Raw genomic sequence first — 22,510 nt, forward strand, 5'->3', positions numbered from 1 at the left:
AGAGAAGTGGACAACTGTCCCTTTTCCATTATTCTATCAAATCAACACTTCTTTTATTAGGTGTTTAATTTTCGCCCCAATTTTGATATGTATGATGCAAAGTTGATTCTTGTGCCTGTGCAGATTTTGCTTCTGTTGTATTATTTGCTCAGAAAAAACAAAACAAAACACCTAAGAGTTTATGAGAGTCAGAGCTAGCACGTATCAGTAGAACTCGCTTCTAATTACATCTGGCTTTCCTCTGAAGGATTAGGCTACAGCTCTCGCCCATCATACCATGGCCAATGCCATCATCTTAGTCCTCTGGGAGGCCACATGGAGTTGGGGGGTCATTGGAGCTCCTGGGCTGTTGGCTCTGCTCATCAGCAGCCTCCAGCATTTACTACATGCAGCTCTAGAAATATCACTTTTCATGTGTCTTATGACCATGAGAACAAAAAAGAGAAGCTTAAGTCTGTAATGCCAATTGTCACATTTTTTCTTTCATTTAAGTGTCTACTTTTTAAGAAATCACGTTTAAAGGAATCCCAAATTTCCTTCACTGTGCCTGGGTGGCTCAGTCGGTTGAGCGCTGACTTCGGCTCAGGTCATGATCTCACAGCTGTGAGTTTGAGCCCTGCGTTCAGAGCCTGGAGCCTGCTTTGGATCCTGTGTCTCCCTCTCTCTCTGCCCCTCCCCGACTCCTGCTCTGTCTGTCTCTCACTCTATCTCTCAAAAATAAACTTTAAACAAATTTAAAAAAAATAAGATTTCCTGCATATTAGTTGAAGATTAAATGTAATAATAGCTCACATTTTTCTGAGAACATCATTATGTGCAAAGCACTCTTTTGAGGGTTTTAAATGTATCGTTTAATACTAACAACATCCTTATGAAGCGGGCACTATACTGTCCCTACCAGATGAGGAGACTGAGGTACAGAGATATTGCATAACTTGCTCAGTGGACAAAAACTGGGATTTCAACCCACTCTTATCTTCAGAGACTCTGATACAAAACACTACCTTTCTGTATTCCAACCTTATTTTACTCCAAAGACTAGTATCTTACCTTGCTTATGCTAAAATTATAAAATTCAAATAATTTTCAAACATATTTAATAAGTACTTATGTTTTACCCTGCTGGACTCCTATTTTAACAAAGTTTGGAGGCTTCTTAGTTTGGCATCCGTAGGTTTAAAATCCTGCTGTTACACTTCTCTTTAGAGGATCTTTTCCTGAGGTTGGAGTGGATAGTCCTTCTCAGCAAAGCCTTTTTCCCCCATAGTTTCCAACTTTTTAATTTTCCTCTTTTAATGAATCGTGTGTGTGTGTGTGTGTGTGCGTGCGTGCATGCCCATGTGTGCAATCATGCACATAATGCATGGAATTAATTTTTATGGGCATTGCCTCATTGCTAGTTATTTCTAATCCAGCAGTCGAGGGAAACTTACTTTTTCTAGAAAGAAAAATAAGTTGAAGATGATGTACTAGTAATAATATTTCAAAATACATTTAAAAGCATGTAGTTTATAAATTGCTTTTCCATTTAACCATTTGGGGTTAGTACTGATGGAGTAGATGATACGGACTTTGCAGTAAGCCAAGAAATAAGTTCAAAGTCCTACTCTGCCACTTAGTAAACTTATGATCCAGGGTATGTTCCATAATTTCCCAAGTCTTTTTATCCTCAGTGAAAAATGGAACTAATAATACCTACTTCCCATAGTTGATAATGTAATGATTATCAGTTAATATGTATAAACTCTTAGTGTAGTGCCTCTCACTTATTATTCAAAACGCAGTAGCTAATGATAATGTCAATGCACATTTCTAGAGAGAAGAATATGAAGACATCTTAATATAAGAGACAATTTTAAAAGTATTAAGGATGTTGCATAAAGGAAGGGAAGAAAAGATACAGAGGGCCAGGAAGCAGCATAGCGACGTGGGGAAAGCAGACAGATGTCAGGGACATGAGCTATCTATCTACTTTATGAAAACAAAGTCTGTGCCCCCTTCAAGTGAAATATGAAAAGAGATAGAGGAGACAGTGGACAGAGAAAGACATGACAGTTTGGTTCTAAGGTGAGTGTGTTAATCAGATTAAATTTCATTTGGCATTCCCTGCTGTTTACTTGGACAGCAATGGCAGAGTAAATCGTTATTTATTATTTCTTTCCCTTGACATTCTGATTAGCTCATCAGCAATCAGTCACCATTCACAGCTCTTCAATTGCTTTTATTAAATAACAAACCCCACCTCCTCAAGTCCGCAAATTATTCAGGTTTGGGAAAGAGTAATGTCTCTTTGGAGAGTGCTTGCTCCAGGCCAGATGAAATGTAGTCAGTCATGGTGCTACAAGACTCAGAATAAATCATGGAATCTTAAGACGAACTTTAAGTATTATATAGTTTCAAGGGAATTTAAGGGCATGCCAGCCACCTTTGGATTAATTCAGACTTTGATGATTTTTGAGAGAGAGCTGTTGAGGAATTGGTTAAATTGTGTATGCCAGCTAATCATGTGAATGTCTTCTTAGTTTGGGCAGTGTAAATGCAGTAAGCATGTTATTCTTTGCTTTTGTGTTTATGCATCAGAGCAAAACTCACATCCAGGTACAATTGTTGCACAGATTATCATGAACCCAGTGAGGACAGTGGAGTTTCTTTCAAGATTTCTGAGGATGGTCTGTTATCTTTGGAAAGAGTCCAAGAACCGGTCCATACAGGTTGAAATTTTTTTGCATATTAGATTTAATCTTGATAAGTTATGTATAGAGTAAATATTCTTAAATTGAGTTGTGTTTTCCCATGCTAACTAAGGAAATTTGTTCTCACAGAAAAAGAAATGCTTTGGTCCTTTTCTAACAAAAATCAAACTTTAAAATGGTAGCTTTTTTCAGCGAATATCTGCATTTGTCATTGCACAGATTATAGTAATTTTCTATACAAGAAGCTAGTCAACTGGATCCATGGTCTTGGACACACAATTAAAAACAAATAGTTATTTCCATGTTATTGAGATTTCTTCCTCAAGGTGTGAGACTTGAATGTGGAAGCAGGCACACCATCCGTGGCGTTGTGCCTTGCCTTTAGTGACACTGTCTGGCGAGTAGAGTCATAAAAAAGTTGTCTTTTTATTTAGATTTATTGGACTACTGTCTTCTGTGGTCAGAGTGGAACTTTAAATGGATTACTCTGAACTTTTAAAAAAAAAAATGAATATGCTCAAAGCAATGCTGGCTTTAAAATAGAATGATGCTGGTGGAATGTGTTTAAACTCTTACACTGCTTCTATTTTTTAATGACTGAGGCACCAATCAAATTTGTCTTTTGAATCTTGTAAAAGCCAACTGGACTACCCTTATATAGGACCTAGAACGTATGAGCAATGAAGCAATGTCCTTCACCTGGCAAGGACGTGACAGAGTGGAAGAAATAAAAATCCCATGGATTTAAGTTATCTTAGTATATTCTTTAAATCACCCATAAAGTACAATATATGTAGTTTTGTGTTTATAACCCTGAACAATTCTTTTTTTTTTGTATTTTTATTTAAATTTTTTTTAACTTACATCCAAGTTAGTTAGCATATAATCCAACAATGATTTCAGAAGTAGATTCCTTAATGCCCTTTACCCATTTAGCCCATCCCCTCTCCTAGAACCCCTCCAGTAACTCTGTTTGTTCTCTATATTTAAGAGTCTTTCATGTTTTGTCCCCCTCCCTGTTTTTATGTTATTTTTGTTTCCCTTCCCTTACTGAACAACAATTCTTATGCATACATAGTCTGAGAACTACTGGGCTAGAATAAAGGAGGGAACAAAAGGGGTGCTGTCTGGATATTCAAACCATTCTTTTTTTAGAAAAATTTTTTAATACTAATTTATTTTTGAGAGAGAGAGCATGAGTGAGCAGGGGAGGGGCAGAGAGGGAGAGGGACAGAGCATCCAAAGCAGGCTCAGCACTGACAGCAGACAGCCCTCACACTCTGCAACCGTGAGATCATGACCTGAGGTGAAGTCAGATGCTTAACTGACCCCGTCACTCCAAACTGTTCTTTATGGTAACTTTCCAATCCATGGGAAAGTGGAGGTAGGAGTGGATAAAGTTTTCAGTTCTATGGTCAGCCTTACATTTGGCACATATGATGTGACTCAGTGAATATCCTATATACCCTTGGGTTTTGTAGGTCTTCTCTCAGTCTTCTAGAGTTCATATTGTGTATGAGAATTACCTGATAAAACTGTGTAACCCACGTACCTACACTCTCCACGTTGGAGTTATGAATATGTGCTTAAAACATTTTTTTGTTACGAATTTTTGGGGGTATGAATATGTATTTTTAGAGAGTTGCCCACATGATTCTTCTGTGACCAGAATGTAGTCTTTGGAACCCAGTGATCAAGAGAATGCAGTGGGGGTGGGGGAGATATTTGGCCACAAGAGGCCATGGACATTTCTGATCCTATTTTAGCTTAAATTATTTAGGGAGTAACGACTGTGTTTTTCACCTAGATTTAAAAGGAAACAATTTGGGACACCTGGGTGGCAGAGTCAGGTAAGGGTCTGACTCTTGATCTCAGCTCAGGTCTTGATCTCAGGGTCATGAGTTCAAGCCCCGCATTGGGCTCTGTGCTGGGCGTGAAGCCTGCCTAAAAAAAATAAAAATAAATAAAAGGACATACTTCAGTTATTAAGCAAATCAACCATTTCTTAGAAGGATCATCCAGAAGATTGGTCTTTCAGTAGATATAAAATTAGTACACTTAAGTTTGCATATTTTAAAAATTAAATACCCATCAAATCATTTATTTGCTTGGGGTGCTAGGGCCTTTGATTTCTACCTGCAGGCATCACTGAAATGTTCACCTGAGGTTTTGTTTGCCTCTTTGTTAGTTTTTAATAACTTGGGTGTTGAATTGTATTCTTTTTTTTCCATTTTGGAAGGGAACTCAGTATTTCTCATCATTTAATTAAAGTTCAGAATTTTATTCAAAATTCAGTTTAAAAAGGAAATACACATTTCATCTCTTAGGGTGAGGAACCCCTTTCAACATGAAGCTTCCTGTACTCCTGCTGATGTTTTTATCTTCACTTGTCCTTAGTTTCTGATTTGTGAGGTATTTTCTTTACTTGTAAATGCTGGTTTCGCCCATTCTAGTTTCTCTTGCATTGTGTCTCATCAGGTTTGCTCCCTTTCTTTATCCTTAGTCTGCCTGTCTCCTTGCGTCTTTTCCCGAGCTGAACAAAATCTGTTTTCCCACACTCAGATAACCTGCCCTCTCTCCGCCTTGCTATGTCGCCGTCTATCATATCATTTAATCTCTTTGCTCCCCTATCCCTGCCAATGTTCTTAAGATTAACTATATTTGCTGCATCTATATCTTGACCTTTTGCGGTTTGGTTTCTATTCTTGTCACTTTGTTGCAACTCCACTTTCAAGGAGTCCCCGGTAACTTCTCATTTTACACAGACTAGTAGTCTTTTCTAAACTCTCATTCTCTTTGACCTTTTTGCAGTATGTGAGGATGTTGATTCAGTCTCCTTGATATCTCTTGTGTTGACATATGTGACACTTCAGGCTCAGTTGTCCAACCTCTCTGACTGCCTCTGCTGCTCTTTGCTGAATCATCCTCTGTGCTTGCTATATAAATGTATTTATTACCATGTTCTTCTGCCTTTGCTGTCCATGCCACTTCTTTGTGCGTTCCTTCTTGCTATATTTCAGCTCCAGAAGCTAGGACAAAATTGTAGGGTATACCCTGGGGGATTCCTGGACTGAGCTGAACCCAGAGGGAACATACCTGAGATGGTTAGAGGAAGGGAGAATGTGTTGGAGACCCAATGTTGTAGTTAGGAAAATCGTACCCGAATATCATGTCTAAAAGGTAAGGATGAGGGGCGCCTGGCTGGCTCAGTCGGTTAAGCATCCGACTTCGGCTCGGGTCATGATCTCGCGGTCCGTGAGTTCGAGCCCCACGTCAGGCTCTGTGCTGACAGCTCAGAGGCTGAAGCCTGTTTCAGATTCTGTGTCTCCCTCTCTCTGTGACCCTCCCCCATTCATGCTGTCTCTCCCTGTCTCAAAAATAAATAAATGTTAAAAAAATTAAAAAAAAGGTAAGGATGAAAAATGAGGGAGTAAGCAGTAAGAGTGGTGGTTCGATGATGGGAAATAGAATAGATGAATGGCTCAAGAACACGAAGGTGTATCTTCTCCAGATCGCCTTGGTATATGAGGGTGCCTAGTGCATGTGACCTGGGAGCATGGTCTCTTTAAAGAATTATGCTGGGGTTTTGGCTTCAATAATCATTCCTCTGGGGATGAATTTCCAATCTGTATCTGAAACCCCATTAAGTTCTCTTATGAACCAGAGTTCTATTTCGATCTTTCTCTTAGACGGTTTCACCTGGATATTCCAAGTGATACCCCGGACTTAATATATCTCAAATTAAATTTGTCATCTTCCTCCTAAAACTGACTCCTTTTGGGGGGATTCCTAATGTATCACTATTTTGTGTCATTCTGGTTCAAAAAGTCAAAACCATCTTTGACTCCCCTTTTAACTAACCGACATGCGGCAATTTGAAAACTTTCTCAGTATTATCTGCATGATGTCATGTAACTGGCCCCAGCTTTATTTTCCTTTTGCTTCAACCACTGATTTATGGGCTCACTGCTACCCTACACTCCAGAGATAGCCTCCTATTTATTAGCCCCTAATCCCAATTCTGCTCATTTCTGCCAATGTAATGTTTCCAAAACTCAACTGTAAAATTTCTTTTTTTTTTTTTTAATGTTTATTTATTTTGAGAGAGAGAGCTTTTGCAGTGTGAGTGGGGGAGGAGCAGAGAAAGAGGGAGAGAGAGAATCCCAGGCAGGCTCTGTGCTGGCAGCTGCACAGGCCCAGTGTGGGGCTTGAACCCACAAAACCGTGAGATCATGACTTGAGCTGACACCAAGGGTGGGACGCTTAACTGACTGAGCCACCCAGGCGCCCCCTCAACTGTAAAATGTAAAACATACTTTAAACTTATCACAGCATCCCTATCCAGGGATTATGGCTCCCTCCTGAGGGTTTTGTAGTACTTCTCTATCACTGTGTATATGTGTAATGATTATATGCATATATATTTCATTCATATTTGTGTACATGAATGATCAATCCCTGAAGATTGTGGACTTGTTGAGTTGCAGAACCTGTATCTTGTTTACCTTATATCCTTACATATTCCTTGTGGTGACACACAACAAATATTTATTAAATGGAATCAAACAGCTAGTGGGCTGAAAGGAATCTAATCCCAGTTAATAGTAGCTGATCTGTGATAGTCATTTTAATGTGACATTAATTTCATTTTTTGTGCATTTGTTTTATTCTGAAAAGCTTTTTTATTAAGCTGTGCTGATGGCATAAATGGAACAGTTAACTGGAAGACCAAACAGGCCAACAATTATATTTTCAGCAGAAAAATGACTGGTGGGAAGAAAGATGGTGAGTTTAGGTGGTAAATCTAAATCCCCTTTGGGGGGTCAATTAAATGTTCGCTTCCAGTATCCCATTTGCTTTTTTAGTCTTGTGTGGGTTTTTTTTTTTTTTTTTTGGTAAGTCAGTCTGAAAAAAATCAGATTTTGTTTTCCTAATCTTCTAAAACTTCTGATCCTCTATGTTCTTAATCCATTATTTTCTAAATTTTTTTTTCCTTTGCTGTAGTTTGCCTTTTTTTTTTAACTAAAAATAATTCTTGTTTTTAACCTATTGTGACCCTTATCCAGTCATTACCTTGCCACTTATAAAAATTGTCCCAGTGTGGTTATTATAACAATTTATTTACAACGTTGAAAAACATTAAGAAGCACATTTAACATAAATCATTTTAAAAACAGTATTTATTCAACCTTAGAAAAATGGTCATAAAATATTTTGGCTAATTGTGGATGGTTTTTTAACTGATTTTTTTGTTGTTGCAAAACCAAATTGATATGTTTTGCTATTAAATAATTAGATGGCACTTACTTTCTATTGGAAAGATGACCTGACCCTTGGATGATTTTTTTTTCCTAAATTTTTTCTTCCCTATCATAAATGTGTCCATTAGCAATATGCCAGGACCTTTGAAATAATGCATTTCATCAGGGAGAAAAAGACTTACTTAATAACCAAAAGATGAGTTGTTTTCAAAATGCTGATTATCATCATAAGCTTTCACTTAACATTTCTTGATTATTTGCCTTTAAGATCTCTGCCCACCACCCCCACCCCAACCACACATATGCACATACACAATTTTGGCTATATGTGCTCCTGCATGTTTGCATGTAGCCTGGTTTCCATAACTTTGGGGCAACCAAAGTGTCTATAAAAATAGCAATTTAAAAATGTGTTTAGAAGAGAAGTAATTTTATGTGATAAAAATGGCTTTACTGCCATATAACAAATCCTGGGTACCTTGTAGGAATGATTCCTGGCTTACCTCACTCTCTTCATACAGCTCTAAAATTAGAGGTCACTAGCTTTATTCCAGCTAGCGCCAAATTATTCCTTAGCTGGAATCATCCACTTCCAGGTCTGTTTCACAGTAAGACAGAGGCTTCCAATTTTCTACTCTGCTGTTTTTGAAACAAACCCGCAAATATCTTTGCATTTTTAAAGGAATTTTGATTGGTAATATCCATAATAAAACATAGAGTTTTATAACAATAACTTCCCATGAGAAGATCACAAAACTTTGTTTTAAAAAGCACTAAAAAATGCATTTGTTCCAGGACCGAAGCCCATCATCTCAGAGTCCTTTCCCCACACCTTCCTTAGATATTCTGAAGGGATTCCTCCTGGTTTCTTCAAGGGAATTACCCATGATGATCATCAGTATCTGGCTGCTTCCTTGCTCAAGCTGAGGGTCCTCAGCTTCTTAGGCATATCCCCTCTTCCTGTTTTCTGATCTTCCTAGTTACGGCCCCAGTTGACTCTCGGCGGTGTTGCCATCTGCAATGTACGAAATCTCTTCATCTCCCGAGGCCTTGGGACTTGCTCTGCTTCCTGGTGCCCCACATGAGATCACCAAAAACTCTCCCTTTGGACTTCACACCATTCTGCACTAAATTTACACTCATCCATTCTTTTTTTCTTCAGTTTCTTCTCTTTCACTTTGATCTCTAGAACTCCTGTTATCTTTGAGCATGTCCCTCCATTTCCTACTTGATTTGCCAAAAAGGTGTTCCACAGTAAGCTGTTGAGCCCCGATGAGTCATCTGCTGTGGTGCTTTCTTTCTTTCTTTCTTTCTTTCTTTCTTTCTTTCTTTCTTTCTTTCTTTCTTTCTTTCTTTCTTTCTTTCTTTCTTTTTAATGTTTATTTATTTTTGAGAGAGAGAGAGAGAGAGAGAGAGAGACACACACGGAGCATGAGTGGGGGAGGGGCAGAGAGCTAGGGAGACACAGAATCGGAAGCAGGCTCCAGGCTCCCCCTAGCTGTCAGCACAGAGCCCAATGAAGGGCTGGAACTCATGAACCACGAGATCATGACCTGAGCCGAAGTTGGACGGACGCTCAACCGACTGAGCCACCCAGGTGCCCCTGCTGTGGTCCTTTCTTAGTAAAATGTGCGATTCCAAGATCTTTGCATGCAGCATTCTCCAGAATCTTCAAGAGATACTTGTCTCCTCCTCTTTTAAACTTCATGCTCTCATTGGATCCCAAACTGATTTTCTCCTTGGAACTTGAGTGATAATTACAGTTCTCAAAATAGAAGTGATCAATACATCCTAAATCTACTGAGATACCACATCCTCAGTTTCTTTGAACTCAACCTTTAGCTTTTTTTCCCTCCCTGGTCTTCTCATCCAATTTAAATACTATCACTATAGTTCTGTATTATCAAAATATACAGAGAATGATGCCTTATCAACTGTACGAAGAGAATTGTTTCTAGTGGTTCATAGAGCAAGGCCGTTTTAAATGCTACCTCAGGTATCAAATGTTCTTTGAGATGTTCTTGACCGTGAATTTCAATCATCTCTTTTTGGCAATTTCAAGAGAGCACAAAACATTCTAAGAGCATTTATAGAGTAAAGTAAGTTTAGTGATTGTATTTTTTCTATACCTTTTAAAATAATGCTGTGTCCTAAATTTTAGCAGTGGGATGGTATCTCTTCTGTAAATAGGATTTTGAAGAATTTGAAGTCTCAGAGCCACACAGTTGGCATCATTCTATCTTGGCACAAATTACAAAAATCATAAAGAGCATTCTAAATATAGATTCCCTTTTTTTTCCCCTAGGGTGGAGGTAGAGGAACTTAAAATTTATCCCAGAATAATTTAAATAAAAAAGGAATAAGCCTTCACATTACTCATTCATATACTTCACTTAGATAAATGTTTTCAAATTCTCCTTTCTTTCTTAACACGACTCACTTTCCAAAATGGGTGAGCCTTAGGTTTACTGATAAACTTTTATTATTTTTTCCCCTAAGAAACAAGAAACAAACTTTCTCCTTAGAGAAAGTCAAAACAATCATGTACTGATTTCCTAATTATTTAATATTAAACTTAAACTTTAATTTGACCTTCTTGGGAATAAAGTCATATGTACTCTGAATAATTTGCTAGAATTCTCTTCTGCTGTCTTAAAGGAGCTCCTCCTTAGCTTACTGACAGTCAAGGACTGGCATGCCTTGAAGATGGAAATATCTCTCTAGATGACTTCTTTTCCTCTGTGGTTGGAGAGGAGCAGGAAGTGCTCCTATGGCTGAAAATATATATTCTTCTTTGCCTCTGAAAGGTGGCAAATGTAGGAGGAAGAGTCACAAAGTTCCAGGACTTCAAAAGACCATCTATCAGGGATATGAGTTTCTTCTTCTAGGCTCAGGTAATGCCAGCTGAAATGTCTCCTTTTAAACTTCAAGTGTGTTTCTTTCTTTAAACAAAAGAATCTTCAGGTCTGTTTCTTTCTTGGAGTTGTGACTGTCAACTCACTTCTTCCCGTTGTGCAGTGTTATTACGGTAACTTCACTAAATAGAAGAATGAACTCGGACAAATTCTGGTTTGTCATCAAACAGAAGAGATGATTAAGAAAGTGCAGGCATTATGCAACATAATTAGCTTGCTGTAGTAGATCGTAATAATAACAAGGTACAGACAACCACCAAATGTATTACCTTATGCTTCCAAATCAACAAAATACATGACTTACTGGGTTCAAGTCCCATCCTTTCCTCTTACTCCTCCTGTAGGCTTGAACCTATCATTTTGTCTGTCTGGGTTCAATTTTGTTATCTATAAAATGAAGGACTGAACTCTCCAGGGGGGCAAGTGCATGCCAATTCCGATTGATAGTGTCTGTCAGGAATTCTGGGTTGAGAAGAATGCTGAGGCCATATCCAAGTAGGAAGTAATGCTATGATCTGTCTTTAGTAGAGAAATATATTTGGCATGCTCAGGCAGGATGACATCTAAAGCCCTTCTCAACAGCAGCGTTCACGAGACTAAGTTCATCGATCACCAATTAACAATGTTTTGCAACCACTTTCCAACTGACATTTAAGAAAAAAACAACAGGACAAAACAAAAACATGTGATCATTATATGGAAAATCAAGACGTTTCACTCCAGTGTAGAAAAATAGTTTCGGTAAGTGGCTTTGGTCAGGAGGAAAAACAAACCTTTTGCTTTTTGTAGAAAAAGATGCAGTGTTTCTCTTCTACCTCATGTAAAGAAAAGTGGCCTTATCTCTTAAAGGAATGAAGTTAAAAAAGCAATTTAATGCCTTCCCTGTGATGAATTCTACAGCCTAGGCATGGTCTGTGACTGAAATAAAAACAGTAGCTGACCACCACCAAATGAATGGCCTGCAGTACTTTGATGTTGAGTAAACTCACAGGTGAAGGGCAGACTGCTGAGAAAAACTTTTGATTCCAAGACAGGATTTATAAACCTGGATTGATCAAATATAAGGTAAATCTTAGTGAGAGGGGGAAAAGAAACCCCACAGAAAGGTTGTGTACCTAGCTGGATACTGATGTTCCTCAGAATAGTTTTCTACAGCAATTATCTAGGTTAGTAATTAAATTTCAATTTGGCTATAGAAATAATACATTAAAAAATAAATTGGGAAGGAAACAATAAATATATCGGACTCTGAAACCCTGAAATGAGTTCTCTTGAGGCAGAGACAGCAAATGAGTTTCATCTCTTAGAATCAATCCGGATTCATTGGTAGCAGCTTCTTGTGGTGCTGTGTGTTCAGGGGCTCCAAGCCTTTTAGCTGGTAAAGCCATAAAGTATAAGACCAAACTTAATTTTTTTTCCTGACAGTACTTATAAGTTTTAATTACCGGGGATGGCCATATAATAAGTTTAGCAACTGTATTTTTTACGTAACTTTCTTTTAAAATGATATCCTGGTTCTTAACATTAGGATTAGCATAAGGATTTAAGGTAAAGAGGATTTTGAGGAATCGGAATGTCTCATTGCTTAGGCAAAAGTTTAGTTTCAAAGCTGTGCCAGATAAATGGCTGTTCAGTATTACCATTCATCTTAAACGTACTTAAAAGTCTTCTTCAACATTTTTACCCCCAGTTTTTTTCAGGCAGTGCTATGTGAACAGTTGAGAAATATGCACCATCTTATTTAAGTAATTTTCACTCAGTTAAAGCACTCTTGTCATGCTTCCCATTGAACAGTTTATGTCTTAAAACTCTCTGAACATGAGAGGCAAATTAACAAAATTGAAATGCTTTTAGAAGTAGACTTTAATTTCTTAATAATAAATTACTTATCAATTATAGTGCGTTATAATATTCTTAGGCTGATTTAGCTATTGCTGAAGGTAATAGATCACTTAATCAATAGATCTCTTTGTTTAAATTATGCAGTATATTTCCCACACAGCAGATATGTAAGAAATTATTTTATACAACACATTAAATCCATTCATTTTGATTTGACAGTTCGTGTTTACATAATGTATGGGTTGAATTAAGACTTTCTATGGTACACTTATTTATTTCTGAATGCATTTAATACATGGAATTTACGCTGCCATCTCAAATAATGGCTGTGTCCCAATTATAGTAAGATCATCTATTCAGAAGTATACCGCATCAACTAAGGACCAGGAAATCTGCCACAAAAGGTGGCCAAAATCGATGCGGCAAATGCAGGCTCCTGTTTTTCACATCTAGCAGAGCCCCGCGTGCGTTAAGACAGAACGAATTTGTTCTTACTTTAACACACAACGCCACCTCATTTGGTAGTCTGGTTTCTAAACGTGCATGCAGCAGATTAATAGCAGCAAATTAGAAGGGATAGAGAAGCTGCTATAGGAAACATACCGATAGCAATGAGAAATGACAGCTGACAACTTGTCTGCAGATGAGAAAACAGAAAATCTATAAAACACACAACCTTAAAAAGCATTAGCAGACTGGGACCCACTAGCGGAGGTGTGTGATCAGTAAATGACAAGGTAACCAAACGGTCCATAAGGACGTCATTGTATAATAGAGCAGAGTGTAATAATTGATGTGCCAAATGATGATGCTGTACCATCATGAAAAAGGATGGACTCCATCCTTTAGAAAACTCAGCTCTCTGAACTGTTTCCTTCCTTGGGTCTCCTGGTAAAGTGAGAATTTACTGTGTCTTATTAAACCTTAAAAGTTAGAAAGTGATGATATAAGTGGACCCTTTAGAATGATTAATTTGTTGATAAAGCATCTATGAGAGAGATATACACATAATAGGTGCCTAACAGAGGCCACCTGGATGTGAATACTGACAATACTTTATGACTTTCTTCTCAGAGATTTCAGTGGAGAGACAGCTTTCAGATTTAAATCTCGCTGGGACTTGCAGGGTCTCACACTCAGCAGCTAGTTTATTTTATAACCGTGCACTTGTTCTTGGTGATGCAGAAAAAGGTCTGGTAAGTGTTCTTTGGACTTTTTTGTAGAGAAGGGACTTTGTACGTGCCTGTACACACGCATATGCCATTAAAAATAATCCTTGTGATAATTGCGAAGTTATATGCTATAAATTCTAGCAATGCACCACCATAATCCTTTCAAAATTTCATGTTTACTAAATACATCCAAATTTGCTTTTGTTTTTAAGTAATTGTACATAAGCACTCAAATGCACACCCTCATCACGATGTGGCTCCCTTAGGGAGAAAATTTCAAATGGACTATTAATAAAGGAAGACAGGATGCTATTTAGCTAGCATGAGGCCCCACTTTATTGTTACTGCCATCACCGTCTGTTACTTGATTCTTGGCTCTCTGCTGTCACATGGTTGTTGACATGATCTGTAGTTTTCTGTACCTTATGACTAAAATGTACAGAGAACAGTTTTGTAAAGTTTTTGGTAGCGTGGTAATGAAGAACATTGAACTGAGTTTAGGGACCCTGGCCCCTTGCCCACACACCCTTTTGCTCTTCTTAGATATGTAATTTTTCCTAAAAAAAATCTGCTCTCTGTGACTGTCCTCAGTTTTTAATCTTTGCAAATCTAGCTACCCTTGCTGTTTGAAGATGCTGTTTTTGACCCCCTGTGGGTTGAATTTTTGGTTTAATTGTTTTTCCCATTAATGGTGATGGATTTGCACGGGATTTAGCCACACACTGGTTTTCAGTTTCATTTGTTTCCAGTGGCATGTGTTTGCAGAGGTAATGGATTTGCAGCCGTAGACAATTGCAAAGCCATGTGATACACAGAGAGACCAGAGCCTGTGACCTCAGTTTGATTAGCATGACACTGTACACACGTATATTTCAGAGATCATTAGATTTTAGTACTGTGGATTCTTAGAATGTTTAAATTTGATTTTTTAAAAATTTTTTTTTTAACATTTATTTATTTTTGAGACAGAGAGACAGAGCATGAACGGGGGAGGGTCAGAGAGAGAGGGAGACACAGAATCCGAAACAGGCTCCAGGCTCTGAGCAGTCAGCACAGAGCCCGACGCGGGGCTCGAACTCACATACCGCGAGATCGTGACCTGAGCCGAAGTCGGACGCTTAACCGACTGAGCCACCCTGGCGCCCCTAAATTTGATTTTTAAGATTTGTTTTTAAGGAAAGCAATACACTTCAGGCTTTCTGTTTGTGAGTACTGCTTAGGTACATGTGGATGCAACACGTGTTAACTGAGTCACAGCCATTGTTGGTGTCGGTGCAGACCAAATCAGCGTTATTTATATAGCTCATGCTTAGAACAAGAGCCTGTAACTTGGAATTCTGTGTCCCGTGTTGTTTCCAAAAGGAAGCTAGGTGTAAATACCACCCAGATAGCCTCTGTTGAAGAGTGATTTGTTTTTCAGGTAACAAATGGGAAAGGGAAGGGTAAAGGGCCCTTCTAAAATGTTGTGTGGGTGCCCGTAATTTAAACTGATGCTGCAGAAAGGAAGTATCATTTTCACAAACAAAACATAGTGGCTTAGTCATTTTCCATTTCTAGATGATGAATGTGCCATACATCCATATCATGTTTTTCTCAGAGTGAATGGCATACTATACTTACAGTGAAGCAGCCTTTACTGCAGAGTTGCCAAGGTAACTGACCAGCAAGTATGCAGTTCAGCACATTGCAGAAAGGCAATTGAGTACATGTGAATAAAGAAATGTGCATGTCATCTTAAAACCCACGAGGGCCATGGTAAATTGTGGTTTGGCTCTGTAGATCACAGAAATGGTTTTTATGAAAGCGGAAACTGAGATGTTCCATACTAGTCCTTGTAGTGAGGTCATGTGCAGTGGCAGGTACCCCTTCGTGGTTCCCCTTCAGGCCTTGCCAAGGGCTATATAGTAAATAGAATCATTTCAATATTGTTTAATATGAACAACCTTTCTTTTGGCTTTAGAAGCTAGCTTTTATTACCTGATGGCGGCAAAAACTAAGGGAGACTCTTAGTTTATAATGTAAATGGAGGCTGATAACCCATAAACTGCTACACACATGTGAGAATTAATTCGTTAAAAAGCTGAAATTTAAGTTAAGTATTATGTATACATTTAGTCCACAAACATAACACCTGTGTTTACCTCCACAGTGCTTTTTAAGTAGAAGGTTTTCATCCATTCAACAGGCATTGATAAAATTATTCAAATATGTCAGACACCTTCTAAGTGCCAAGAAAATAACAATGGTAAGTAAAATTCAGTGCTGGACTTCAAGGTGTTTTAATCTCTAGAAAGAATAAATTACGTAAACTCTAGAGAGATTCCTTTAGATTATTTAAAGTACTCCTGTGCTTTGAGGGTAGGATTGTGATCTAGAATTTAACCACCTTGACATACAGAATGAAGTAACTTCTCAGTAGGGGTTCACAAATCTCCATAATTTGACTCTTCTTCCTAGTTTTTCTCCTTTTGCCTTAAATATATCTCAAGATCACAACTTAATTTGTTTTTCCTTGAAAGGTCCCCCCAGTATCCCACGACTGTATCTTACAAGTTTTCACCACTGAAATGCCCGAATCCCCATCTATGAGTTTCAGAATCTTGTTAGAATTTTATGAGCCATATGGAACTCTGCTTCTTACATAAATCTTTTCCAGATCTTTTCCAGCTTCCATTGCTCCTCACCATCTTACTGTGTGTTGCCAGAGCAGTCCATACATCTGGGAACATACCTAATTAGGTGGGCATTGGTCTCCCAAACCAAATGGTGAACTCATGGAAGGCAGGGACTGGGCCTCCTCCATTTTCACATTCTCTACAGCACCTGGCATTCAGGGGAGGCTGTGGAATCCAACTGATGAAAAATCTCACATTCTCATCCTCTCTATTTTTCTGTGACTTGCTCATTCTTGTTTTTGTTTTTGTTTTTTTTTTTTTTGGAATGGGACCATTTCCACAGGTGAGTAAATTGTTCTTGGGGGGAAGAAGTTGGGTATTCTAAGGGCCATGTGCAGAGTACTTATGAATACTAGCAAATCAAGTCAGGAAAGGAGGAGTCTCTCTACGTACCTAGTTTAAACATAACTTGCAGCTTCCTTCCATCTGTTATATAGCCTTTGAAGTTGTGTTTTTAGTAGCAAAGCTATGGGTACATGAAGCTACAATATTTTCATTCAGTTCTCCATTTTTGTCAGCCATCCACAGAACTGCAGGGACAAGTTTTCACAGATAAAGAAGCATTTTGTGAGAGTTTGTATTTTTATGCTGAAAAATTTACTGTCAGTGATTTTGCTATCTAGGGCTTTTAGTTGTGAGCCTAGGGTAAGCAGCCTTGAGGTTCTCAAGGTTAATTACTACATTCACAAATCCATCAGTGACTAAGAGAAAGAACTGACCTGATAGGATTTATCTGTTTAAAAATTGCCACCACTAGCCAATCAGGAAGATAAAAAACTAAAAGAGATTGTAGAGGTGACAAGTGTAATGGCAGTAATGTGTTGGTGGAGATGATGATATCACAGGAAAAAGAATAGGTGGGAACTAATTAAACCAATTTAGCCATTTTAATGTACTCACATCACATAAGTAATCGGTAACTCATGAAATCTGCCCCATTTCATTTAAAGAAATTATTTGTGCTAAATTTTATTATGTGATTGTTATGTTTATTTGGGATGTAGCATACTAGAATAGATTAATAGAATTATTAAAAGTCAAGATCAGGTAAAATGGAGTAAATCATTTCTAGGATAAATACGAGGAAAAAGTATCCAATGCATTTTTAAGAGCGTATGTGAAAGTCACCTATTATATACATTTGATATTATATAGTCTTCTACGCTTTGTCTGGCAAATAGTTAATATGGTTTAGATTTTTACCACTTAAAAATTACTCTTTATACTTCACTTTCAAAAAAGAAAAAAGAAACTGTAATCATAATTATGTGGTGGGTCAGTTCTCATCATATATTTTGTTGGTAATGATTCCCATAAAAAGAAATTACCAAAAAAATATTATGAATGTCTTCTTATTTAATAACAGCTTTAATTATTAAATGTGCCTACTTTTGTTTACATAATACTTGAGAGTGTCTAAACACACCATGTTGAAAGAGTTGTTTCATGTTTTGTCCTGAAGTCACTTTCCTTTAAAACAAACTTCGTAACAATATCTTGCATGCTGCTTCAGTTCTCCCAGAAATTTCTAAAGAAGCAAAACCCTTCTTTGCAGTGTAAGCAAACTATGAGCGTTTCTCATGATCTGTCTTTCGATCTCTTATCTTTCCTTTGTTTTCAGTGTACACTATTTTCTCGAAGGTGCACTCTGATCGGAATGTGTACCCATCTGCAGGTGTCCTCTTTGTTCATGTTTTGGAAAGAGAGTATTTTAAGGGGGAATTTCCACCTTACCCCAAGCCTGGTATGTTCTCGGTGGGAAACAAGTGGGTAATTTACTCAATTTTCCTTTTTGTTCAGTGTATATGACTCACAAGGTCTATGATCAAATATTATTAACATTATTCAAAATGGTCTGTAAATGTGATAAATTGGCTGTTGTAGGGATATTTCCTGTTTTAAGATTAAAAATTTAATCACAGAAGGAAATAATTCATTTTTGAATTAAAAAAAAAAAAAAACAGCTTGTTTCTAGTTTTCCAATGTTGAGTTTTGTGCTTCTGACAAATGACCTACCTGTATTCGTGTAGAAATAATTATAGCTGTACAGTTATGATTTTCCATATTGAGACTTCGATTCTTATGTAGTATATTGATCTTTGGAAGACTATACATATGTTGTAGAAGAGAATGAAATACGGTATTTAGAAAGAGTTCTCAAGAAAGCTTTTACAATATGAGATAATTTTATATAACTTCATAATATAATGAAGATTAATTTTTCCTTCAAAATAATACTAATTGTGAAACCTTATTTAATTCACTGTTGGTTTAATGCCACCTGGATGGCTCAGTCAGTTAAGCATCTGACTTTGGCTAAGGTCATAATCCCACAATTAGTGCGTTCGAGCCCCATGTCGGGCTCTGTGCTAACAGCTCAGAGCCTGGAGCCTACTTCAGAATCTGTGTCTCATTCTCTCTCTGCCCCATTTGATGAATACCATCAAATTAATTAAAATATAGAAGGGGTAGCAAGCAAAAATATATTTGTTACTATGACTCCTAAGTAAAAAACAATGAACTTTCTGAGAATTGTACCATTAGAATTAATATAAATGTTATTTTTGTAAATTATATGATGAATAACATACCTGAAAACAGTCATAGAAAATAGTTGATCATGTTCTCACCAGCATTAAAAAAATAATCTTTTTATAAGTTATTTAAAAAAAATTTTTTTTTAATGTTTATTTATTTATTTTGAGAGAGGAGAGAATCCCAGACAGGCTCCACACTGTCAGCCCTGAGTCCGATGCAGGGCTAGGACTCACAAACCATGAGATCATGACCTGAGCTGAAATCAAGAGATGGTTGCTTAACCGACTAAGCCACCCAGGCACCCCCCCCCCCCAAAAAAAGGTTTTTATGTGGCATTCTGTGTTTGCAAAACAACATAGCTGAGCCTTTTGAGCAGTAGCTCCAATGTTTGTGAAGAACATATGTAGTTAAGAGCATAGTTTCTGGAGTCTGCCAGGATTAAATTCTAATTTCACCATTTAATAAGACCATGGAGAAGTTACTTAACATGGAAAATTACATATCCCATGAATAAAATTAGGGCTAATATTATTAGCAACATTTTTATAGGTGTGTTTGAAAATCAGGTGAAATAGTGCCTATAGAGACCAGCCACATTCCAGCAAATGGTGCTATTATTATTATTTATTAATTACAGTTCTTTTTGGATTTATAACATTCTCCAAAGTTTTAAAATTACATTATTTTTGTTTTGCTGATACTTTCATCATTTTGAGATATCCATTATGATTAGTTTGATAGTATCCAGAGTGTTATGAAAGAAAGGCTTCTCAAGAGAATATGTGCATCAGCATGATTAGAGGATTTTCCTGAAAGATTGTTCTCTCCTTGGCAGAACTTTCACACTCCTATGTGACCAAAAAAAAAAAAAAAAAAGAAAGAAAGAAAGAAAAAAAGAAAAGAAAGAAAGCAAATTTCCAAAAACATTGTATGACTGCTTTTCTTTGTTGCATAAGATTTCCAGGCAAACTAAATAACCAAAAAGATTTTTTCTTTACTTGAGGCTCTAATTGAAATTCCCAGATGGGTTGGGTTTTTGTTTGTTTGTTTGTTTTGTTTTGTTTTGTTTTTTTGGTGTGTATTTAGTTTGCTACAAATGTAAGAAAAATTTTTAGAAATATTTTGATTGAAATTACCAAAGCAACATGTGTGAAAATAACTGTCTTATATCTTAATTCTGTGTTTCTTATCTAGGCGAGATTAGTAATGATCCTATAACATTTAACACAAATTTAATGGGTTACCCAGACCGACCTGGATGGCTTCGATATATCCAAAGGACACCATATAGCGATGGCGTCCTGTATGGGTCTCCGACAGCTGAAAATGTGGGGAAACCAACAATAATTGAGGTAATTTACTTAGAACTTTTTTTTAAATTTGGAAATATGCCATTCCTTTCTGTTTATCTACCAAGGTCTTTGTTTCAGCTTTGTATGTAAAAAAGGGAGCAGTCTAAATTAGTGGGAAAAAATTAAAAGACATTTAAAAATGATAGATTACTATAATATGAATTCTGTGTAAGAAAATAAATACAAACTTAAAACACTTATTTGCTTTATATATTATTTTCAAATTGCATGTTCGTTGAAATACAGTCTTTAAACAGACATGTGCTCCTATCATGTGCTAAGTATTATGATAACTGCTGGTAGTAGAAGATGAGTAAGAGGTGAGTCCTGCTATGTCTTCCAGGAATTGAAGCACTGGAATGGAAATCCATTGTTAGCCAACACTGTCATAACTATTTTAATAAGAAGGTACTGTTTGATACAGAGTTGTAAATAGGAATTCACTTCACAAGTAGAAGGAAGCCTATCTTAGAAGAAACAGCACATCAAAATCTTGGTGATGTAAGCAAAACCACGCGATCTAGAGAACTCTAAGTGTGGCTAGAAGGCAGGATGCACCCCAGAGGGCGGATGATGGGAATAGAGGTGTTGATGTTGGTAGGGGTAGATCTTTGAGGGCTCCATAAGCCAGGGTGATATGTTTGGCCTTTATTCTGGAAGGAATGGATGCTATTATAATCCATCAGATTTTCACCAGTACCTAACATCATACCTGGAAGACATTAGAAATTAAAACAATAGGGGTGCCTGGGTGGCTCAGTCAGTTGAGCGTCCCGACTTTGGCTTAAGTCATGATCCCCCGGTTTGTTCGTTCGAGCCCTGCTTCGGGCTCTGTGCTGGCAACTCAGAGCCTGGAGCCTGCTTGGGATTCTGTGTCTCCCCCTCTCTGCCCTTACCCTGCTCACACTCTGTCTCTCTCTGTATCTCAAAGGTGAATAAACATTGAAAAAAAAATTAAAACAATAACAAAAGCAATATTGACATTGAATGGGAATTAACACTATAAAAACTAAATGGATATAAAAGCTAGTAAGGTTTCCCTGTCATACCCAACAAAATCAGAATTATAATGGCAGTCAGTGGCAAGAGAGTCCTACTGCAGTTTTATACCCTGATGCCTCAGGAGCTTAGATTTCTAATTTAACTTATTAATTCTGTAAGGGTTTAGTGGTAGTGACCAGAGCAGCATCATAGGAGCTACTAATGGAATTGCCAGGAGCTTGTACAGGTCCTGAATGGCATGTTTTCCATCTGGTATAAACTCTCAGGGGATCACATGCTTTGAGTTTTTCTCCAAAGTTCTAATCAGCCATAGACTGTGGATATGAACTTCTGTGTTGGCAAAGAGAAGGCGTTTCTTCTTTTGAATTGAAGTTTGAATTAATATGACTTTCCAGTGACTTCTATCAATAAATCTCCTTCCAGTAGACAATGTAGATATAAGATACAGAAATAGAACATATAAGTATCTACATAGATATATATGTAGATATAAGAAAAAAGTTATTTTGAGTTATTGTCAATATTTTTTTAAAATTTTTGGTAAAGTTATATAGGTTATTTACCTAAAATAATGTCAAATGTCATTTTTTAATTGGAAAACACTAAAGGAATTCCATTTAAATTAAAGAGCAAAACAAGAGTGAACCCCTCCATCACATTTATTACAGAATATATTAGAAATCCTAGCCATTGCAGTAAAGAAAGAAAAAAGACCATTAAATCTGTAAGTATTTAAGGGAAGAAATAGAATACTCAATGATATAAATAGTCCATAGTCTATTAAAATTTTAAGAAAGCCTAGGAGTAAACTATAGGATCAATATGAAAAATCTGGTTCTGTTTCTACACATGAAACACAAGTATTGAGAAAATATATGTTTTAAAAATATACCATTTATAACAACAGCAAAAATTGTAAGGCACTTAGAATAAATATAACAGAAGGTGTACAAAGTCTATATGGAGAAATTTATAAAACTTAATTGATACTAAGATTATATAAGTGAAAAGGTAGTCCATTCAGTGACAGGAAGACTCAAAATCATGAAGGCATCATTTC

At 37.1% G+C, this 22,510-nt stretch overlaps 1 protein-coding gene across 13 annotated transcripts in view; it reads left to right on the plus strand.

Annotated features, from left to right (window-relative positions):
* The window catches only part of SGCE (sarcoglycan epsilon), a 69,516-nt gene that overhangs the window by 9,607 nt on the left and 37,399 nt on the right, over positions 1 to 22,510 (plus strand). For 7 of the 13 annotated variants that reach the window (XM_058725056.1, XM_058725057.1, XM_058725060.1 and 4 more), the window contains exons 2-4: positions 7,371 to 7,478; positions 18,180 to 18,302; positions 20,291 to 20,448. In XM_058725056.1, the coding sequence (XP_058581039.1) occupies positions 7,371 to 7,478; positions 18,180 to 18,302; positions 20,291 to 20,448 (389 nt within the window). The remainder of the gene's footprint in view (positions 1 to 7,370; positions 7,479 to 18,179; positions 18,303 to 20,290; positions 20,449 to 22,510) is intronic. The other 6 variants (XM_058725055.1, XM_058725059.1, XM_058725053.1 and 3 more) reach the window with 2 other exon arrangements.

The sequence above is a fragment of the Neofelis nebulosa genome, chromosome 4, assembly GCF_028018385.1.
Source record: "Neofelis nebulosa isolate mNeoNeb1 chromosome 4, mNeoNeb1.pri, whole genome shotgun sequence".
NCBI lineage: Eukaryota > Metazoa > Chordata > Mammalia > Carnivora > Felidae > Neofelis > Neofelis nebulosa.